At 42.2% G+C, this 23,027-nt stretch overlaps 1 protein-coding gene across 1 annotated transcript in view; it reads left to right on the top strand.

Annotated features, from left to right (window-relative positions):
• The window catches only part of LOC137460848 (sucrase-isomaltase, intestinal-like), a 65,989-nt gene that overhangs the window by 31,308 nt on the left and 11,654 nt on the right, over positions 1-23,027 (top strand). The window contains exons 10-17 of the mRNA XM_068170918.1: positions 3,179-3,292; positions 3,404-3,520; positions 3,626-3,710; positions 10,935-11,052; positions 14,267-14,435; positions 15,232-15,348; positions 17,815-17,963; positions 21,426-21,510. Coding sequence (XP_068027019.1) covers positions 3,179-3,292; positions 3,404-3,520; positions 3,626-3,710; positions 10,935-11,052; positions 14,267-14,435; positions 15,232-15,348; positions 17,815-17,963; positions 21,426-21,510 — 954 coding nt within the window. The remainder of the gene's footprint in view (positions 1-3,178; positions 3,293-3,403; positions 3,521-3,625; positions 3,711-10,934; positions 11,053-14,266; positions 14,436-15,231; positions 15,349-17,814; positions 17,964-21,425; positions 21,511-23,027) is intronic.

The following is a 23,027-nucleotide window of genomic DNA, read 5'->3' as shown; positions in this document are numbered from 1 at the left end:
GTACTTGCTCTGTATTTATTGTTGGCCTAATCTTCACTTTGTTCAGATACAGAATATAGAGTTAACCAGGTTGGAAAAGACCTTCAAGATCATCAAGACCAACCTATCACCCAACACCATCTCATCAACTAAACTATGGAACTAAGTGCCCCATCCAGTCTCTTTTTAAACACTTCCAGTGATGGTGACTCTACAACCTCCCTGGGAAGCCCATTCCAATGGCCAATCACTCTTTCTGCAAACGACTTCTTTCTAAGGTCAAGCCTAAACTTCCCCTGGCACAGCTTGAGACTGTGTCTTCTTGTTCTGGTGCTGGTTGCTTGGGAGAAGAGACTAACCCCCACCTGGCTACAACCTCCCTTCAGGTAGTTGTAGACAGCAATAAGGTCTCCCCTCAGCCTCCTCTTCTCCAGGCTAAACTACCCCAGTTCCCTCAGCCTCTCCTCATAGGGCTTGTGCTCCAAGCCCCTCACCACCTTTGTTGCCCTTCTCTGGATGCGTTCCAGGAACTCAACGTCTTTCTTGAATTGAGGGGCCCAGAACTGGACTCAAGGTGTGGCCTAACCAGTGTTGAGTACAGGAGCATAATTACTTCCCTGCTCCTGCTGGCCACACTATTCCTGATACTGGCCAGGATGCAATTTGTCTTCTTAGCCACCTGGGCACACTGCTGGCTCATGTTCAGACTGCTGTCAACTGGTGCTCCCAGGTCCCTTTGGATACAGTAACAGTAATGAGTTCCCCAAGTGCAGAAGGCTGTTGCTTCCTTCACACTGACTTCAGGTTATGGGCTCTGATTGCAGTCACTTAGTGTTGCGTAAAACCTCTAGTAGGATTTGGGAGAGATGGGTTCTGTCCTCCTTATCTCAAACTTGGTTGTGCTACCATCACTGGGGTGGGTGGTGCCTCCCCATGAGGAAGTCCAGTCTCCATGCTTGCTTCCAGTGCTGAGAGGCCCTTGTGCCTGTGCTTGCCTTAATAGTAACTTGTCTCCATCACCAGAGTCTCTGAATACAGTCCTTCAGCATTTCTCTCTCGATGTCTTTTAGAGCCCACCTCCTTTTAAGAGAAATTTTGTCTAAGTGTCAGTACTTGGTCACCATTCTTGCACTGAATAATGTACATGCTTAAGCTGAGTCAGAATACACATATTCTTTAGAAATAAAAAAAGATGTTCTAAAAGTAGCAATGGCTACAAAATAAAGTGATAAATATTATTACTGAAGAGGTGTTTTAATGAAAGGCCTTGTATACCTTCCATTAAATCACACTAAAAATAGAAACAGCTAGGGATGACATGAGTGACAAATTAAAAGTCAATAGCAAGATGTTCATGATTCAAAATACTGCTTGTTAGCTTTAACATTTGAAAGTCCAGCTGCATGAGCTGTACAAACTAGAACTTCTGGATACTAATTTTTATGGATGTGTGTCAAACTCTGGAGCCATAGGTGGATGTGCATCAGTCTGGGTAGACGCTGAGTGCCTTCTGGTCTCAGGACAGTCAGCTGGAGTTAAGGATGCTCAGCATCTCCTCTCTGAATGCTGCAAAAAGATGAACTAGGAAAGATTTTTACAGACATTAACTTCCTCTTCACCAACAACTGGTAAATGCACAAGAGGGTTTTGTTCTATTTAGGACAATACTAAGTCTGCATAATACATTGTATAAGCACTGGAATAAACTTTCATCTGAAGGAAACCAGAAGTTTGGATTAGGAGTGCTAATTAAGCTGACTTCCAGTCTTCAAGTCCCTTGAGAGACTTATTTCCCACAATTATAAGATAATTATTGCAGATGGACAAGTTCTATCCTTCTATCAAAGGTGAGCTATTAAATAAGTTTAAAATGTAATGGATGCTTATACTCTTTATGGAGGTGATGTGGAGCTAGGTAGATAAAGATGAAAAGATTTTTGCACTTAAGGTAGGGATTTATCAGAGGCTTTGTTTTTGAAGCATAAAAGAATATACTTTGCTCACCAGGACTATAGTTATCAGCGAGCTTACAGGTAAACCAGACAATTAATTCAGGTATTAAAATGAGCTTTAAAATATGCCTTTAAAGAAATTTACCATTTAGGATCAGATATATTTTGTTCACTTAAATTATTGCATAAGTTCTAACTGAATGGAGAAATTGTTTCAGATTCCATTGTGTTTCATAACTGAAAAGTTTTACCTTAAGCAGAACTGGAACAAATAAGAATTTCTAAGAGAAAAGCAAAGAATTCTCTACTTCTAAAATGGCTGCAATCTGCCTTCATTCTTCCCAACTGGGGACATACTGTAAAATAGCACTTATCTCCTTTTAGTCACAGTTGACTACTGAGCAGAGCTGTCTTAATTCATTGGCATCTCAAAATATTCCTAACTTTATTACTTACTGGCATGGCAGGCCATGATCTTCCCCCAGGAGCATATTTTGTTTCCTTTCAATAAGCTTGGTGGCTACTGATGGCCATCCTGAGGCTGAGAAACTCTATCTGGCAGCAGTGGGAGTTGGTGCCCACCACAAGAAGCAAAAGGGACAGAGAAGATGATCCATGGCATGTAAACTGCTGCTGTTCTTCACACCTGGGGAGAACAGAGATGTATGACTCTGCAGACATGACTTTTGCTGCTCTCCACCAGACTGGCATAAAACACCCTTGTCTGATGCCAGACCTGAAGGGAGGGCTAGTGGGGTCCTTTCAAGATTGCATGTGTCCAAACTTCAAGCCTCTTGAAGTTTTAATTATTCAAGCATTTAGCTGCTAATGTTGAAGCATCTGGAATGAAGGCTGCCTTGGAGGAAACCCAGAGATGTGCAAGGGTGGAAAAGCCCAGTGTGGCATGCCACTCTGCCAAGCAGAGAACTTGGCAGGGAGGAAAGTAAAATCTAGTGCCTCTTTTAAATCATTTGAACATAGAATGTCTCATAAAAAATAAACACGAGAGTATTCAATTATTTCATATCACTTTTGCCTTATACAACATATCTTTATATGCTGTATTTCTTGTGAAAGGCAAAAATTATATGAAATTATTGAATACTCTCTAGTTTAATAACTTTTGAGAGCACATAAGGAGCTCTCGTTAAATTTTAATGTTTTTTTATGCAAGAATATAATCCATTAACAGAAAGTAATTGTTACCTTTGGAACTTCAATAATGGAAGTGCAATCATTGTTTTCAGGACCCTTTCATAACTAAGGATGAAGAACCAGGCACTTACAGGCCTTATGACCTTGGACAGGAAATGGGAGTCTGGGTGAACAACTCTGATGGTGTAACTCCTGCTGTTGGAGAGGTTGGCTTATTAAATTCTCTCATGCTTTTGGTCTAATGCTGCTACAAAGCAATACAGCAGCTGTGTAACAGAAATGGGAAGATAACCAAGTTTTATACCTGTGAACTCTAGGCCTGGCCCCCTGGAGAATCAGTGTTTCCTGACTATACCAACCCCCGGACCGTTGAGTGGTGGACACAGATGTGTCTGGAGTTTAAGGATGTCCTTGACTACGATGGGATCTGGATTGTATGTCTCATTATATTTGCCCTCCCTTCTTTAAAAAATAACACACACATACCCCCCAAAATAAAAAAGAGGATTTTGACATATATCTTAATATCTTTTTTACAGGATATGAATGAACCATCCAATTTCTTAAGAGGCCAGTATCCTGGATGTGCTGCTAATGATATCAACAACCCTCCTTATGTTCCTAGTAAGTAAGATTTCCTTGACAGTCTTTTTTTCCCCCTCCTTTTATCCTAATCCTTCTCATTGTCCATCTTTTTTTTCCCCTGCCTATTCTGTGCATTCAGTTACATATTTGTTCAGGACTTGATTGGCTTACCTTTGGTGGAGTATCAAACAGAAGTCACTTTCCTCTGTCACTGGGTTTGCCTTGTAAGACTACTAGAAAAATGGCCTTCTCTGCTATTTTCTGAGCAACTGGTCTGCATCAGAGAATAGGCTAGATACCTACATACTGGAACTCAGCTACTGTAATGGGTTGGGGCAAGCCCCCTCCCCACCACGCGCAGAAATAACGACTCAGACAAACAGATTGCAAAGGTGATGGAAAGTTTAAATAGAACAGTGAGTGCGTGCAGAGAACTAGAGATACAGTGACGAGAGAAAAGAACCCAAAACAGACCCAGAGAAACCCATCCCTACCTGGGGGTACACCCGAGACCCTCAGGGCTCCTTCTTCCCCCTCCCATTGCTAGGCTAGTCTCAGCTGGCCAGATCTGAGACTGCCCATCCCCCCGTGGCCTTGGGCCTAGCCAGGCCCAAAGCCAGGAGATCTCTCCCCCATGTTACCAACTGACGGAGGAGGAATAAAAGAGGAAGTGCCAGACCCCGCCGCGAAACTTATAGTGGTGCAAGGGATCATGGTAGGAAATAACCTAATTTCCTGTGTCCACCCACTGGGCTGGACTTCTGGACACAGGAAGCAGCCCTGTAGCAGAGGGCACCCAGCCCAAACTACGACAGGAGCCACCCCTTTATTTCAAACCATGATGCCTGCACCCAAACACATCATCAAATCAGAAAACTGATGACATGTCCGGCGAAGTCCGTGTCTTCATCTGGGCATCCACTCAAACAGTCTCTCAGTCAGGCTCTAGTGTCTGTTCATTCCAGTTCTTCTTCCTTCATCCAATGGAACCTCCCGGCGATGCAGAACTCATTCTCCTGCGGTGCAAGTTCTCCATGGATCCGTTGGGCATCCTGGTCACCTGGAACAGCCTCACGACTTCTCAGCCAAGCCTCTACTTTTCACCCATGGTCACTCGGCGGCATATTCTCCACCCCTGGGGCAGGCCAGTCGAAACAATCCAACCCACGACTGCCTTTTTCAATCCATCCAGGGTGCCGCAACCAACCGCTTCCAACTGCGGTCCAAAACCACACGGATGCTTGTCCGAGGTACTCCGCCCCCCCACTAGGCGTACCCGTACCAAGGCAAGACAGCATCCGGCTGCACACCCCCCCTGGAAAGGGAGGGGCTGCACCACAGCTCACTGAGAAGAAGGGAGGTGGAGCCAGGTGCTCGGCGCCAGTTTCGGAACTCGTCCGAAAAAGTCGGGGAAGAGACTAGGGCCGGGCCCGCCGCAGCCCGAGCGCACAGCCGGGTCCGCCGGCGCCGCTCGCCCGCAGCAGGGCTCCGCCCACCTCTGCCGCCGCGGCACAGAATCAAAATCACCTCCACCCCTCGGACACTCAAACGGCTTCTCCAGCGAAAGCCATACGCGCGTTCTCAGAGCCCTTGAAAACGGCTTTCCAGCTGGAGTCCCCGTCGGCCCCCCGGGGCTTCGGGAGCTGGCTCGCCCGCTCGCAGCGGCTGGCTCTATCCCTGCAGCGAGAACGGACCTGACTCTGATCTGCTTGCCGCTGCCCCTCCCCCACTTCGCTTCCCGCCGCGGAGGAGGGGCAGGTTCCGCGTTCTCAAGCGGTACCCCCGATGCCGATGGTCGAGAACCACCCCTGCCTGAAATAGCAGAGGGTCCGCGCCACCGGCAGCGCACCAGTCATCCCCCCACAATCCACAAGAACTCACACGGTCGCCCCGGCAACATCACTTGAGCCCCCAACTGCCAAACCCAAACCGACGCCCAGAACTGAATTTAAACTCTCCATCCTTTGCAATCGATCTGCAGAGTGGGCACAACAGCCAGCCCCACGTTGGTGCGCCAAAAATGTAATGGGTTGGGGCAAGCCCCCTCCCCACCACGCGCAGAAATAACGACTCAGACAAACAGATTGCAAAGGTGATGGAAAGTTTAAATAGAACAGTGAGTGCGTGCAGAGAACTAGAGATACAGTGACGAGAGAAAAGAACCCAAAACAGACCCAGAGAAACCCATCCCTACCTGGGGGTACACCCGAGACCCTCAGGGCTCCTTCTTCCCCCTCCCATTGCTAGGCTAGTCTCAGCTGGCCAGATCTGAGACTGCCCATCCCCCCGTGGCCTTGGGCCTAGCCAGGCCCAAAGCCAGGAGATCTCTCCCCCATGTTACCAACTGACGGAGGAGGAATAAAAGAGGAAGTGCCAGACCCCGCCGCGAAACTTATAGTGGTGCAAGGGATCATGGTAGGAAATAACCTAATTTCCTGTGTCCACCCACTGGGCTGGACTTCTGGACACAGGAAGCAGCCCTGTAGCAGAGGGCACCCAGCCCAAACTACGACAGCTACAGATTAATGGCAGGAGTAACCCTTCTCCCTTACTCACCACCTTCTCACCACTGCTAGTCCCAGGGATGGGCAGTCCCTGCCTTTTCCACAAACCATGACAGGGGAGATGGCATTCCCCTGATGCCTTAATTAGCTGTCTTTTTTCCTCTTAGCAAAGAAATTTTCATTACCTTACTAGAAATGGGCTAGAATCAAGTTTAAAAATTGCCTAAGCCTATGGGAGACTAGCAGGAATAGGAACACCCCTTCCAGTAGCTGAGTTAATGACACGCTCATTCTTCCTCAGGAAGCCACGAGTACTTACAATTAGTGCCAGTGGTCCTGGCAATTAATCTAGCCAACATTTCCCCAGGAAAGCCTGGCTGCCTGAGAAGTGCTAATATGCAGCAGAAGTTGATACATAAATGAGTTGACAGTGAAGTATTGGAAATGTCCCCTTTTCCCCTTCAGGCTGTTGTACTGTCATATGAATTCCTCATTTTGTTTATTAAATCTCATTTCTTTTCACTCTGAATGCTAGAGAAACAGAAACATTACAAAAGCATGACAAAATATTATAAAAACATTGTAAATTGTTGAAACCAGAAGCAGAGCCTTTCATTATGCTTTTGATGTTTTTTCTCTGCATGGAAAACGCTAATTGTAACTGTTGCATGCTGCCCCTGTGGGTCTTGGCATTGTCCAAAGCCCAGGAACCAAGACATTTACACCTTTGCCTTAAGTTGCCTCCATTTTTGTTAGCATTCAGAGCTGTGAAAAAAGATGAGACTTTGGGGAAGATGTCTGTGGTGAAGAGGTTATTAAATTTATTAATATGAAATATGAATTATGTAAATATAGGTTTTATTAATTATCAAATTATTAATAACCGATGAATCACCAACTTATATACATGTTCTAGTGCACGTTCGTGAAATAGATTCCACAAGTGGCTTAGTGTTATGATTATAACTTAATTGAACTAGTTACAGACTATCTCTATATTTATATAATGAAGGTTGCAGTTCTGCCGCTTGGCCACTAGATGGCGACTCGGCGGGACGCGGGCGGCTCCTGGCTATACACAGCAATATTACAATCTTTCTATGCGTCAGCGCTTACTCTGCTAGACGCGGATACTTTGAACTGAATGCTAGTGGATGGAAAGCACGTGGAAGATATTCGGTTCCCTCCAGACAACAGGGATCGGTCCTGGTCGGGGTTGGTCCGTGGGATCGGTCCTCCAAGTTGGCTCGCACGGCAGGGCGGGACGACGGTGGCCAGTAGGTGGGCTCAGACGACGCGGCAGCAGGCAAAGCTACGGGGGTCGGCCCAACCATGACGGTTCTCGGGGCTGACGCAAACAGCCTCAGGGAGAGAATGCGGCTGCGTTAGGCGGCGGATTCTCGTTTACTAAGCTTAAAGGAGCAGCGGGACTCTCGGAGTGGTCCCAGGTTCGGTGCAGTATAGGCACGAACAATGCCTTAATCTTCCCTGAGATTCACAGGGCTCAGAGCGGCGCTCGGCAGCTCCTCTCCCGCTACGGGGGGCTAGGCATACATGGACTCGGTATTGATCAAGTCCCTTCTCCCCGGCACCTGGGCAGATCTTACCCTTGGGGGTTGGTCCAGTCCTCCGGTGGCACGGTGGGCTCTCCCGGTCGGTACGACTGGACGTAGCGACACTGGATTCCTCAGAAACAACGAAGGTCCTCCCTCTGGGCTTCTTAACGATGCAGAGGCTTTCAGTGTGCGTATGTATAACAGAAGCTAACAACAATAAGCTTAATGGCAAAGGCTGCAGCTCGAGAGTTACTCTCTCGAGCAAGCACAGAGACAAAGTGAATGAGGGGGGCAACTTGTTTACCAACTGGGGTGATACTTATAGATTCCTCGAGGCTGGGCTTGACCAATGGGCACTCTCATAAACAACTGGCTTCAGCCTATAGAAAGCGTGAAGCAAGAATTATGCCCATACTTGGTGTCAGCACGAGCACTGCATGCGCTGGGTGCGTGCAAGCCTGGCTAATGCCTTGGCTTTTGTCTTTCTCCTGGAGGAGGGGGAACTTGTCCATATGCTGGGACAAGATTTAGTATCGGGGCATAATGTGCCTTCACCACAATGCCCAAAACAGTAGAGTTCCCTTTACCTGCAAATAAAGGACTGAAGGACCCATAAAGAGGATTCTGAGCCATGCAGCTCTGTGTCAACAACAGCCAGGATGTGGCTCAGTTGGTAGCACATAAGACCCTTAATGGGAAGGTCGTGAGTTCAAGCCTGCAGTGGGCAGTAGTGTCCTCCCTACTCTAGTCATGAGGTTTGTGGTGACAGGTTGGACTCGATGATCTTTGAGGTCTCTTCCAACCTTAGTGATACTGAATACTGAACTATCACTGAAGTCTGAACCATTATAGAGGAGTCAGAGACCTAGATAAGGACAACGAGGGATACTGAAGAGAAGGTATGGGTTTAGACCAGTTTCTCTCTCCAACTTGCTCCTTCTCATGCAGGGATGCACTTCTGCTTGCAACTCAGAGTGCTAGAATTGTATCACAGACTAGAAGAGTTTGCATTGAAAGGGACCTTAAAGATCATCTAGCTTCAGCCTACCCTGCCATGAGCAGGGACACTAGGTCAGGTTGCTCAAAGCCCCATCCAGCAAAAACCGGTTGTAGTGCCTCACCACCCTCATAGAGAAGAATTTAATGCTTATATTGAACATAAATGTACCCTCTTTCATTTTAAAGCCATTGCTATTTGTTCCAGTGCTATGTACCTTTGTAAGAGCTCCCTCTCTAGCTATTTTGTAGGCCCCCTTCAGGTAAAAGAAGCCTGCTATAAGGCCTTTCTGGAGACCTCCACATTATTGGTTTCTCTTCCATAGACAACACCCTGTGGCGTTTTTTCCAAGGTGTAGAAGATGTTTTCAGCCAGTGTTTAAAGGCTCTATTTTATGTTCCACTTTATGCCAAAACTGTGCATGACCTTGGCTGTCCAGGCTCTTAACTGGTGTAGAAGTGAGGTGGGACCTAACACGCTTAGTCCAGCAAGATGTTCCTGGGTTGGCAGGGTTTTGTGGGCCCATCATTATCTTAAGCAACCCAGCCTTTGCAAGTTCTAAACTGAGTGCCTCAGGCCTTCTGTCAGTGCAGACTCCCTATCTAAATTATAACCATGATTACATGTAACTGTGGGTTGAACTTCTAAAAATAGACATCCTTCAAATCAGTTTTCTGTAAAAAAATGAAGATTAATATGCAATTGTAAAGTAGTCAGTATTACTGAGGCAGAAAACAAAATGCTCAGAATAAGAATAGAGCATGAAAATAATGACTCAAGGTAGGATTTTCTTTTATATACCACCTTAATAGTTCAGTGTCACTGGGACATGAAGTGTGACTTTCCCCAGAACCTTAGTGTCTTGAAAGTTACATCACTCCGAGTTACTTGGAAATTGCCTATGATTTAAATTATTTCTGATGCAGATCATCTGCACTGGAGTCTGTGTATCTAAAGATCCAAACACAAGGATTCCAGCTGTGGTGGCACAGCAGAGCAGAGAGGGTTTCAGTTACAGAGAAATGCACTTTGTAGCAACCAACTGCAAGCATGCAGTAAAGTGTGATTAGGCAGGGAGATTGCCTAGTATCTAGAATAGTGTGGACACCTAATTAAGCATGCAAAAGAAGAATATTTGAGGATCTGCTTTCTTTTCATGACAGGATTTTATAACATTTTCAACTTTGTCTCTGAAAATAAATACATTGTATAAATCAAACCTCTGACCTGCTCAATTCTGGCTGAACTTCACATGGCACTTTCATGGAGCTTACCTGGAGAGGATGAGAATCGCACTTTCTGCACCAAATAGGCTTTACCAGCATCTCCTTCATATGGGATCAAAGACCAGGCAGCATCTATGCATCAAATCTGTGCCTTGTATTGCTTCCTCTTGGCTCAGCACTAAAACAGTGCTGTAGTAGAAACGTCAGGGCTGCCCCTGGCCATTACTGAAGGCAGAAACCTAACACTGCCTTCACTGCCTATGTCTTGTTGATAGAAAGGGTTACTGCATAGTTGTATCAGGCCATAGCAGATGACACCCTGTGGACTGCTGCACCTTTATATTTTTTCTCCCCTGCACACCTGTGACACTCCTCACTCATAGCTTGTAGTGCCATGCATCTAGTCCTTTTAGTCACAGATGCCTCAGGGGGAGAGAGCTTAGGTGTGAATTTTGCAATGATAGGGCAGAATCATGCTGCCTCCCTCCATCTGTAGTGGAGTGATAGGCAAACTGAGGTCTCACAATTTCACACAACCATACAAGTTCCCTGGGTGTCTGTATTCTGGAGGTTTATTTTTTGGGGGTGTATTTTTTTAGCTTTTTGCTTGTTTGAACATTTTTGCTCTTAAGTAAAATTTGTCACTGTGTAAAAGAATATGTTGGTGTACTCTTAATTTAGCAATGCAAAAACTTTCTTTCTGGCTATTACTGAATACATTATATCTGTACAGATGTTTTGGATTATTGGATGTAAAAGTTGAAATTAATTAATAATGTTTACTTGCTCCTCTCACTCTTCTGAGGACATGTGCCTATCTACAAGCAGGTATGGCTGTGTGTTAACCTCTAATCACTGAAGGTCTGGCACGTCTTTATCTTTTCCTCTTCCAAAATCCTTTAGTGTGTTCACCTCAAACTGAGTAGAAATATGAAGATATTTTAATTGTGATGTATATAATTGTTTTTTATCATTCTCAGGCATTTCTGATCGTTCCCTGTCAGAAAAGACATTGTGTCCTGACTCCAAGACTTACCTTGGGGAGCATTATAACACACACTCACTCTTTGGCTGGTCACAGACAGAACCAACTTTCAAGTAAGTTTTATAAAGTATTTATAAGCAGCTTTCAGGTGATTGGAATATGTTTTAAAAGCTGATGATATTATTTGAGATATCTATCATAGTATCTAATAAGAAACAGCCTCATGCTTCATTTTATTGTTTGTAATTTAGTAAGAAATTTCAAGAAAAGAGAATCTTGGAAGAAGAAAGAGATCCTTTTCCAGTTTTGCTTTTCTTAGCTAATATCAGAATCTACTTTTCAGTTGCTGCTTTTGTGTAACTAGAAGAAGATATTCTCATAGTCTATTAGAGCTGCTCCTGTGCAGCTGCTGCAGAACGCAACCTTGTGGGGTATCAGGGGAATTCTCCCATCCTCTCATTACTCTGGCCCAAGCAGAGAGTTCCTATCACAGTCAGTGAATGATCTGAACACAGCTCCCCTGGCTGCTTCTGAAGCTGGAAGGCAGTGGTTTGCATTTTGGCTTGGAGCTCAGTCAGCCCAGGAGGGCAGAACTGCATTTGCTGTTGGCTATTGTAAAACTCATTTGTGGCTGGGAAGCACTAAAAGGTAGCTTATGCAGACAGATTGTTGCTGTGAAGCTGGAGTGACAGTGGTAAGCTAGCTGATGGATTAAATCAAATGGGCAAATCATGCCTTTTCCAGCAGAGAATGAGCTAAAACATGGATCAATTTAATGTTGCAGTGTTAGTGCCAAAGCTGGCTTACTTCGGTGTTTAGCACTCATTTTCAGTAGCTCTATTGTGATAGTATCCAGATGATGTGCCTAAGTGAGCCGACTTCTGGTGTTGATGCACTTGTATTTTATATACCAAGCCTGGGGAAGGGAAGCGCTGGGTAAACATGATCCAGTGTGAAGTGTTCCTGCCCATAGCAGGGGGGTTGGAACTAGATGATCCTTGAGGTCCCTTCCAACCCTAACAATTCTGTGGTTCTATGAAAAGCCAGAAGTGGTGTGCTAGCTTTTGTGGGCCTGCTGAAAAGGGGTCCAGCTTTTGAGAAAAGGTTCAGAAAGCCCTTGAATTTGGGATCTCACTGGCCACCCAGCCCAGCTAGGACACCTGGGACTTAGTGTGGGGTTTGGGACCCTACCACCCAGTCTTAGCAAAGATTCTCCCATCACTGGTCTCTCCATTGATATTTGTCCTCTGCACACTGGAGTCAATGTAACCACGCACTGCCTCGGTAATACTGTTTGAATAGAGACTTTGGATTTAACTATTTTTTCTTGAGCTGTTCTTTCATTCTATTCAGGCTCTGGGTCAGCAAAGCCAGTTGCCTGAGATAAAGCCTGTGAATTTAGCAGGAAAAGCTCTGTGTGCTGACATGTGTGCCCCAGCCCTTTCAGCATGCACGCTGTCCTGGCTGGGTTAACCTCACTACTGGGATGGTTGCTGCTGCACAGCTCCTTGCAGCCTTCCCCAAACCTGTGAACCTTCTCCATTCCTACAGCACTTACTTTCAGAGCTCGTTCCAAAAGCAGCACATATTTTGCTCAGCCAAATGTAGAGAGTCCTTTGAGGATGGAAAACATTATCAAAAGCATAAGCAGAGGCTGGATTCATTGTAAAGCTGGGAAACATTGGTGAATAATTTTTCATACATATTCATTTGGGCTTCTCAAACACGTTTCCTTTCAAGGCTAGTTGTATCCCTTTCTGCACTCACTCTTCACAAATAATACACTAAATTAGGTTACTGACAGGAGTATTTAGCAAACCAGCATCAATTGCAGAATACTGGCTGAAAATTAATGACAAGTTTATAATTTACATAAACCAATGCTAAGAATTATCCTAATTCAGCCAGATAATAGGAAATGTGTCATCTGACTCATATCAAATGGCTTGAATTTGTGTAACATGAACTAGCAGCAATCAGCTCATGCATAGCTTAGCAGGAAGAGTTAATTGTACATGATATTCTGTAAATCATTTCAGTCAACAAATACATTTTACAGCACTAGGATCTGTTCAGCAATGATTCACAATTGACTGAAATTTATTCAGAAAATTACTTGTTGCAAATTGCTTATGCAGCTCTGGGTCATAGTTGAGTTTATCCACTGTTGCCCTCGGCAGCACCTACATTTGAAAATGGAGCCAAAGAGTTGTGGTGCACAGCCAGAGGAGAGGACTCCTACTGAAGATATGCATTAAATAGTTCTAAAATGCCATTTATTCAATGCATATGGAGTCTTGTGCTGTTTTTGGGCCCAGGAGTGCACCTACAACCTAGAATCAGCAGATCCTTGCTCCATCTGGACTATAAAGCTAATATGTTTATGTTTGCATGAAAGCTGTTGTGGGTTTTTTTGCTTCCAAAGCAAATGTTGAAACATTTCAAAGGCGCTGTGACATTACTGAACCAACACCAAATACTGACCATTGTGAATATGGATGAAGGATCCCTTGATAAAATCTTGTTAAAGACAGGGAGAAGGAGGTGTATGGTGAACAACTCAATTAATGCTTCATGCTAGAATTTCCTAGAGAATCTAGGTTGTGTTGACCAACTTGTATTAAAGGGGTGATGAATTTGAGGTTCTGCCATATGCAGTTACGTAGAGAGGTTATCCTGTGTTCTGAAATGTTGTAATATTTGCCAATAGGGCATACTGCACTTCCTTGATTGTCTGGTGATGCAGCAAAATTATTTTCAAAAGGAAAGGAATAATTCATTACGCCACTAATTTTGTAGTTTTGCTTGTATATTAAACTGACAGGAAGCTAGAAGAAATACTACAAAGGATGGGATGACTTTTTGAATGATGAAATTTTTGGTTTCTATATTAATTATTTATTTTTTTAATTAAGATGTTCAGATATAGTTTTGATATTGTTGTGTTTATTTCCCGGACATTTGAAATTTATTTACCAATGCAAATTTCTAAATATATCCTATATTGACAAAAAGAACATATTACACTGCTCTTTAGGAACCTGTAGAACACTACATTAAATTCACTAATACAGAAATAAAAGTATCTTTCAATTTTTCAGTTTAAGACAGTGCTGAGAATAAGTTAAACACAAGTTAATATTTTAGAAGACTGAAAATACTGAATAAATCTTCCCATTATTTGCAGTTTTGCAGCCATGTTTTCACATGACTCAGGAGCACAATAATAATAATTTCAGAAAAAATACCCCTTCAGATACAGTTGTGTCTCAAAGCTCTCTTGGTTACTCTTCATATTTGTAATGATCTTCTTGGACTTCTTCACAGTGTTGTCCAGCAGGCAACTGGAAAGCGAGCATTTGTCTTGAGTCGGTCTACCTTCGTTGGCAGTGGGAAGCATGGGGCTCACTGGCTGGGTGACAACTTCTCTCAGTGGAAGGACTTGCACTATTCAATCATCGGAATGCTGGAATTCAACCTCTTTGGCATCCCCTATGTAAGTCCTGTGTCCTTCAGGCAGTTGCTGGCTCACACAAAATACCACTTTAACTGGAATGTTTTCTGAAATAAACTACTTGAGATAGCCAGCAGTAACAGCCTCCACAGCATAAGGAACTGCAGATTGAAAAAAGCTAAATGTCATCAATCTTGGCTGCCTGAAGAGAAACAAAAATAGCCTTGCTAGATTCAGATTAAATCAGTGCATGTCATCTAAACCTGATCTCTGTATATTATGTATTTGCAAGCTGGACTGGAGACTTGTAGGGTTACTGAAATATGGTCAGACCTTCCTTCTCGAACCAGTATTATCTCAGTGCCACAAAAAAATTTGTGTCATTATGGAGCACTCTTATAAAGTCACCAGAGCTAGATATTATTTTCAGAAGTTATTTTTATTAACAAACTTCTGTAGGTACAAATACAGAATCGCAGAACATTAGGATCCTCAAAAGATCATCTAGTCCAACCCCCTGCCAGAACAGAATGACATAGAATAGGTCACACAGGAACACATCCCAGACAGGTTTTGAATGTCTCCACAGTCACCCTCAGAGTGAAAAAGTTTTTCCTTATGTTTACATGGAACCTCCTATGCTCCAGCCTGTGCCTATTGCTCCTTGTCCTACTACTGGACGTCAATGAGACAAGCCTGGCTCCGTCCTCCTGATGCTTGCCCTTCACATATTTACACAATGTATATGCCAGTATCCTACAATTTAGATTTAAATGTGTAATTTAGATTGTCAATATCCTACAATCACACTTACCCAATGACTTTACTTTTTCTTTAGATCGGTGCTGATATCTGTGGATTTAACTACAACACCACCTATGAACTCTGCTTGCGCTGGATGCAACTTGGCTCTTTCTATCCATTTTCCAGGAACCACAATGCAGAGGGAAATAGTGTAAGTAAACAAACTACACAAAGCTGTAGCCTATAATTCCAGTAATGACAATAGTGATGTGTCTTACTTTCTCAGAAATTAACTTGCCATTCTTGGGGAAATTGATGTAATGGACAACAAGGAGTGCTGCACTGAGAACAGGAATTACATGGTGCAGTCTAAATGTTTCCCATCAGTAATGTAAAGGTGGCATAGGAACACTGAAGCATGTGTAGTATCTAACATCCAAAAGCCATGTAGAAAAGTTTACTGAATATGTTGAATGACAGGAAACGTTCTTACCATGCTGTTGGTAAAATTCTTCAACATCTTCTATCCACTAAAGCCCAGGTTTTGTTTAGCATCCAGTGAGTGTCAGCACATCTTCCTACTCTTTTGCTTCCTTCAATTTTTGTTTCAGTAGTTCTGCAACCATAACAGGTATTGCAGGAAGGGGAGAGTGGGCATTATACACCATCCTTGCTGTTTAAAAGCAAGCTTCAAACAAATGCCACTGTTAGAAACTTCAGACAAACGTGAGAACTCCAAGGAGAGTCAGCAGTAGTGACAGCATTGTCAGCCAAGGAGGAACAAAAAAAGGCCCAGGGGATCATGAGAATAACAAAAAAGTGACCCATGCCCTGTATTTGACTTACTGTCCATTCAAAACTTGTCACAAATACAAAGAAGTACTGGGTTCTCTCTAACTATGAACAGTTGCAAAGTCTTGCAGCCTTGTTAGGTACACTGTGCTTATCTGCAACCACAATGCACAATGAAATGGTTCTGCTAGCTCAATAAATATGTTTGGTTTGGTGTTTGTTTTTTTTGGGTTTGTTTGGGTTTTGTTTTGTTTTGCTTTTCCCTGTAAACTGATCTGTGCAATACTTGGAGCTCAGGTTAATAGTTTTCTTTGAAGTTGTGTCATTAAAATGTTGCAACATTTACACCCCCAGAAATACCTCTGTCTCTGCATGAAAATATGATGGACATTGAGCGACTGGCCAAATGCAGGAATAATAGGCTATAGTGTTGTTGCTGAGAGAGTCAGGAATTACCCTGTAAATTCCTGAGATAGGTTGACATTTTTCTCTCTAGAACAAATGCTTGTGAGGTGGTAGCTGCTACAGTGATAAATATTTTCCATTTGCCTTTCCACTAAAATTAGAGATATGCTATATGCTTGCTTGTCTTTTTGTATGGGATCTGACCAGGTTGAGTGGGTATTAATTACATATGGACAATATAACAAGCAGGAAGAGAATGATGGGTCTATGTGATGGGAGCTACAACTCAGTGTTGAGAGACTGACAGAAATAACAGAAGATACATTTGAGTTTATTTAATTACTTAAATGCATTTAAAACATTCTGTTCATGGAAAGAAATGAGCAAGACATTTTGGGTCACACTAACATCTAAGCCTTACCGATCTTAATTTAAGAAGTATAACTGTTTTTCTGTGAACTTAGGCAATATTTGTGCAGTGTCAGAATACTGGTAAAACTATAGTGCAATTTTTTAAATAATAGATAGATGCTCTGGAGCTTAGAGCCAGCAGGGAATATTGTCAGTGACTAATTCTGACATAAACATAATAATGGATAAATTTAACCTGAATATTGAGTTCAATTGGTATTAAGATAATGTTAAAATAAAATGTTGAATATCCACTTTGACTAATCCATTGGGGATTACAACTGGTTTAATTAATACTTTTCCTGTCTGAAAAGCATTAGATAATATAAAAAGCTTTGTTACTGCTGTTCCTTTTAGGTTTCGTTATCATTAGAATTTATCATACAATCTTCAATTTTAATGAGAAAACCATGTATTAAGGGAAAACTTCCCTCTACAACTACCTGAAAGGTGGTTGTAGCCAGGAAGGGGATGGCCTCTTCTCCCAGGCAACCAGCACCAGAACAAGGGAACACAGTCTCAAGCTGCACCAGGGGAGGTTTAGACTCGAGGTGAGGAGGAAGTTCTTCACCGAGCGAGTCATTCGTCATTGGAACGGGTTGCCCAGGGAGGTAGTTGAGTCATCGACCCTGGAGGTGTTCAAGAGGAGATTGGACGTGGCACTTGGTGCCATGGTCTAGTCATGGGGTCTGTGTTGATAGGTTGGACTAGATGATCCTCGAGGTCCTTTCCAACCTAAGTTATACTGTGATACTGTGATAACTTTGTGAAGGAGGAAGGGAGGTGTGTGACTCCTTAGTCGACTCTCTTTAGCACTGGAGAAGGTCAGACAGGAGGAATAACTCTTTCCCATATCAGCTCTGCTCTGGACTACATGATAAAAATATTAGTTTGGTGAAAACAGATGTTCTTAACACACCTTCCAGTTTTCAAACCAGCACTTAATTAACCATTCACTTTCGTACCATTCTGTCAGCTGTAGCTCTCCTTAGGCTGCACAGAGGTGGACTGTTGAATTTGCAGTCCCTAGTTATGATGTTCAATACAAATAAAAGGTTTGCCTTAACAGGAACAAGACCCAGCAGTGTTTGGAAAAGAGTTTGCCAAGATATCTCGTGATACGCTTCGGATCAGATACTCTCTGCTGCCATACTTATACACCTTGTTCTTCGAGTCTCATGTTCATGGAAGCACAGTGGTGCGGTCCCTGATGCACGAGTGAGTTTGGAGTCTCTTGTTTTTATCATATTTCACTCAAAAAAGTAGTTGAGCTTCTATGTATAAAACAGTTTATATTTGAGACTAGTCATAGTAATATTACTGTGTGCTCTATCTTAAAGCTAACGGTTTTACAGTGAAACCTAATCAAATCATAAGCACAAAAATAATCCTAAAATATGTAATGGATTTAATTAAGATACAGCCTATATTTGTTTCCAGTGAAAATCACTCAATAAGAAGAATTCTGCAAATGTCTTGTCTTAGGCAAATACACAATTTTTCTTTATTTTAAAAATAGGAATTACCTACCTGTATTTTCTGTATTTGAAGGAAATCTGTGAAACCTGTATTCTGGTCTGGCATGCTAAGAACACCTCATAGAGAGAAGTCACCATTTTCTAATCCTCCACAACATTTGCGTTTTCCAATTTCGCACTTGCAACTGCATGCTCTATGCATGAAGACTACATCTGTGTCCACAACTTGCACACGCACACATAAAAAAACCCAGAGATAGAGATGTTTGAGGGTAGAAGCAGGTGTAAAACAGAGATTAATAAATATGGATTGAAAAACCTCTTGGAAAATGTAACTTCAGAGTTTTGGAACAACTAGTTGTTTTTAGAAGAAGCAGGAATCAAAGTGAGGTTTGGTTTACCTCTCAGCATCTTTAAATTAGCTTCTTACCAGCTTTTGGGACATTTTCTACTTTGCTTTATGCAAAGAGTTGAGCAAAAGGAGTGCAAATAATGCATATGAAAAGATACTGCCTGAAGCTCTGACAGTTCAGTCTCATTGGCACAGGCTACAGCTTGGACTGTTTAATGTTCTTTTTCCCTTTAGGCTAGAAACATTTTGGTTAAAGGGTAAGGCATTTTTTCCAAATTAAACTGAGATTACACTAAAGTGCACACCAGCCAAGTATGGAAATGATATCCATAAAATGTGTTTTGTTTACTCAGCATAATGGATGACTGATCAATTTTAAAAGCAGTATCCTGCTCTGCTACCTTATTTAACTGGGTTACATTAAGGAGTTTTATAGGTGCTCATGTCTTACAAGGGTCTATATGTTATTTCAAGAATTTATTTTTTAGCTCTATTTTTACTCAGTCAGATTTGTGTTAATATTGGAAATAACTGAATTAATTCGGCATTAATATTAGCACTAAAACATTACTTTAGTGCTTTCTGACCATTTCCAGTGTAGATACTATTTGGACCACATTTATACTGAAAGAGTTCCAGACATGCTTTAATTTGAATTGTAGAACAGTTTCAGATGCATCAGTGGAGATTTTCATTGGGTGAAACTGAACTGGAAGGTGTGCTCCAGCAATTGACAGGTCAATGGGACCAGACTGGGATTACTAGGAAATAAAACTTCTAAAATACATGTAAAGAAAGCAGGCATCAGGAGATCAGAAAAAACTGTTTCATTTCCCAGGTCCTATCCTACTGGAAACATAACTTGCTGATATCTAGATTCTAAAACAGATTATCAGTATCTCTTATTACTATTGGTTAATTGTTGTTAGATCACAAACTAATAGTAATTGATTCAGTGGGTCTGCCCAGTAGAAAAAGTGACCCAGATGCTAACAGGAGAAAGAATGTGGGGTTTAGAGAGTGCCAAACCAGAATTTTCAATGTACAGCTAATGGCATTTTACAACAATCTTTTTCTTGTAACAAATACAAAGGAGAACTTATACAACTGCACTAGTTTTTCAACTGGAACAGTTACGAGTTCACATACCTCACCATGAAATCAGCTCTGCCTGGGCAGGGAGTCTCCAAGCAATACCTATTTCATGTGCACTTTTCAGATTTTTCATTTCATATCAAATATTTAGGTGCTCATTTCAAATAACAAGCAAGAACAATATCCCTGCAGATTCTTACAAGTATTTTAGTTGCCTCTAAGAATTTCATTCGGTGAAACAGAGACTCCAGTAACTCAGCTGTACAAAAAGACAGGCGGTGGTAATCTATTACTGAAAAAGAAAGTTCTGCTTAGTGGCTGAACAGGGGAGAAATAAGACAAAACAGAGGCAAGCATCCAACCATAGGAACCATGCAGATGGAATTAAGAACCTTTCATAGATATGGCTTAATGGCTTGTATTTCAACATGTGAATGTTTTTTTATTTGCTGAATTTGTGCTCGTCGTTCCCATAACTGTTCAAGAAACAGTGCTGAGTTAGCTGGTGAGATGCTTGTTTCCACATGTAAATAAGGTTGCCTTCTCTTTTGTCAAAATTTCTTGATCAACTTTTTCTCCTCAAATATCCCATAGCAAAGTACATTGAGTCAGTATTAGTATTTTATTATGGCAAAATTAAAAATACAGGGAAGCTATTGAGATGACAAGAAAAACTGATGTCCTATATTTTGAAAACATTAAGACACCCCACTTTAAATATTTACAAAGCATTATGTCAAAATGCAATAATGACCAAGATTAAGGTGTTGCAAGAGCTTTTTGTCAGTTAAAGGAACTGAATAAATTGAGGTTTCTTTTGGGCAGAGCATGAGGAATGCCTTCAAGAACATGTTTCCCTGAGTTCCATGTACTCCCCTAAACTTGCAATGTTTTAGAAACCTGACCACAACTCAGATGTCTTTTTATTGCCACTGTGCTTTTGCTCATTTAGTGTACGTCTTATAAGCTAATTAGGGAAGGAAGATCCATTACAAATTTCTTCAGAGACAGGCTTGCAAATGATTGAAAGCCTATTTAAATTTTCAGGGATTTGATGCTAGAGGAGTGAACAATTCTGAGGTGGGGAGGATCCCTCCTCTTTGCCAGGTGCTATTCAATATTTTCATTAGTTGATGCATGTTGGAATCGAGATCTCTTCCCAAGCTGGCAGGTGATGCCAGGTGAATGGGACTGCAATCACTCTGGAGAACATGATCAGAATCCAAAATAATTTTAATACATTGAATAAATTCTGTAAATTTTCATCCATTCAGTAAAAGGAGTTTTAAAAGCTCAATGTGTATGAACACTGTTTTGTGTTTTTCCTGCAAAAGATTCCTAACGTAAATGTGTGAAAGGTCCAGGAAACCACATCCAAGGATTTTCACAAATGCTTTAGTGTCATTCCTCTGTGTTCCTTCTTGTGGTTCTGGTTCCCATTCTGCTCTTTGACTCCCTCAATGAACTTTCAACCCAGTGGTCAGAAATTAAGTTAGTTGGTTTCCCAACTATTGCTATTTTGAAAAAGAAATCAGCTGTAGCATGTTGTGATCATTCTGGTCTGCTGCAGTATGGAAGATGCTACTGTAATTTCAGAATCTCTATCCAGGTTTTGGCATTTCCTCAACAAGGACAACTATTTGGCACTATTGAAAGATGTCTTGAGGAAGCAGATATCTTGTCACAGACAGTAATATCAAAATGTTCTTCAAGATTTATAAAAATTAACATTACATATCTGATTTTCCACACTAGATTTACCACTGACCAGCAGACTCATGGAATAGATACTGCCTTCCTTTGGGGACCTGCTTTTATGATTGCTCCAGTTCTTGAAGAGGCAAGTACCATAATTAAAAAGTGCCATCGTACTGAAATTAAAAAAAAAAAAAAGAAAGAGAGAGAACTGTGCTTAGGCCATTGGGTGACATTCAGGGCATGTTTGCTTATATCTACCTGTTCCTTACTTCCACTGTCAAAGCCTGCAGAATGCATTGCTGAGCAGCACAGTAAAGAGCTGCCCAGTGCTTGATGTGGGAGGATGAAAGTGAAGGCATGGTGTTTCCGTGCCACTCCAGGTGCTGAATGGCTGTAAACAGGCTGAATGCTGCCCCTCACATGCTTCTATTATTGTGCTCACAGCTCCCTCCAAGGACACACACAGAGCAGTAATTGTCAAGCTGGGAAGAAACATGTAGATATCAAAGTAAAGTGGTTGCTGTGTTGCCACTCAGTCACAGTGTTTTGGAGCTGCAGCATCTCAAGGGCTGTAATAGGAGTTTTCCATCATCACAGGCAAACTAATTCATTAGAGAAACATTAGTGACAATGTTAGCTCTCATTTGACATGCTTAAGAGACCTGCAAGATGATAAAAAGATGTGAGAGAAACCGTTCCATGAGGAGTGACAAGCCAGGGGTGGTTTCCTGCAAATAAGTGAATAAAAGGGAGCATTATAAGGATATAGAAAGTGTATATTCTAGTGCCTGTGGCCTGATTGGGGGGAAAAAGAGCTTTGGAGGCAACAGATTGCTGGGTATTGCTGTGGGAGAGAAGTGGCAACCTGAGCTTGTGCCTCCTAGCAGAGCAGGGGGCAGAGGTGAGCCACTCACAGTGGCAATGCAGGCTAGCTATGGCTGTGTCAAACTGCAGCATGGCACTCACTTGTTTAGAGGAGATGGGTCAGGGACAGCTGCTATCCATTTGTTCCTTGTCTTGCTAGTGAGACATCCATTAAAATTAAAACAGGGAACTGCCTTACACATTGGCTTGTTATTTAGGGAGCCATGAAGTGAGGCTCATCATGATTCAGACGGTGGTTACATACTTCTCTACAGATCAGAATATTGTGGGTTGTCATAATAATACAGTAAAAATACACAGAGAGACACATCTTGACTTTACAGTGTTTTTCCTTCAGGTTTTCAAGGCACTTCATAGATTAAGCCTACCTTTATTTTTTGAACAGCTAGTAAGGTCTGAATAGACAGATCAAAATACCCAGACCATCCTTCCAGCAACACTAGGACACTTTGCCTCAAACAACTATGCTGCCCACTGTGGGAGACAGGTTGAACAAGAAGGTGACCTTCCAGTTTAGCATTGCTTGTATTCAAATGTGAGGTTTACATACTTCACTAAATCACTTTTATCTTACTCCTTTTATTGATTTTTATAGATACATATGAAATCTCTCCTGCTCCCTGGGGTAGATCTTGGTGATAAACTGTAATTCTGTAAAGGGGCAGATATTAAGAGTCAAAATTAATCTGTGAGAATAAGCAAATTTCAATACAAAAGGAAGCATGTTTTGATTCAAACTTTTCTTAGAGTGGGATTTCATCCAACAGCATGCTT

This window comes from Melanerpes formicivorus, unplaced genomic scaffold, assembly GCF_026170545.1.
Source record: "Melanerpes formicivorus ecotype bairdi unplaced genomic scaffold, bMelFor1.0.p_v2 SCAF_3, whole genome shotgun sequence".
Classification (NCBI taxonomy): domain Eukaryota; kingdom Metazoa; phylum Chordata; class Aves; order Piciformes; family Picidae; genus Melanerpes; species Melanerpes formicivorus.
The sequence above is the reverse complement of the archived record's forward strand: the minus strand, read 5'-3'. Positions and strand labels throughout refer to the sequence as shown.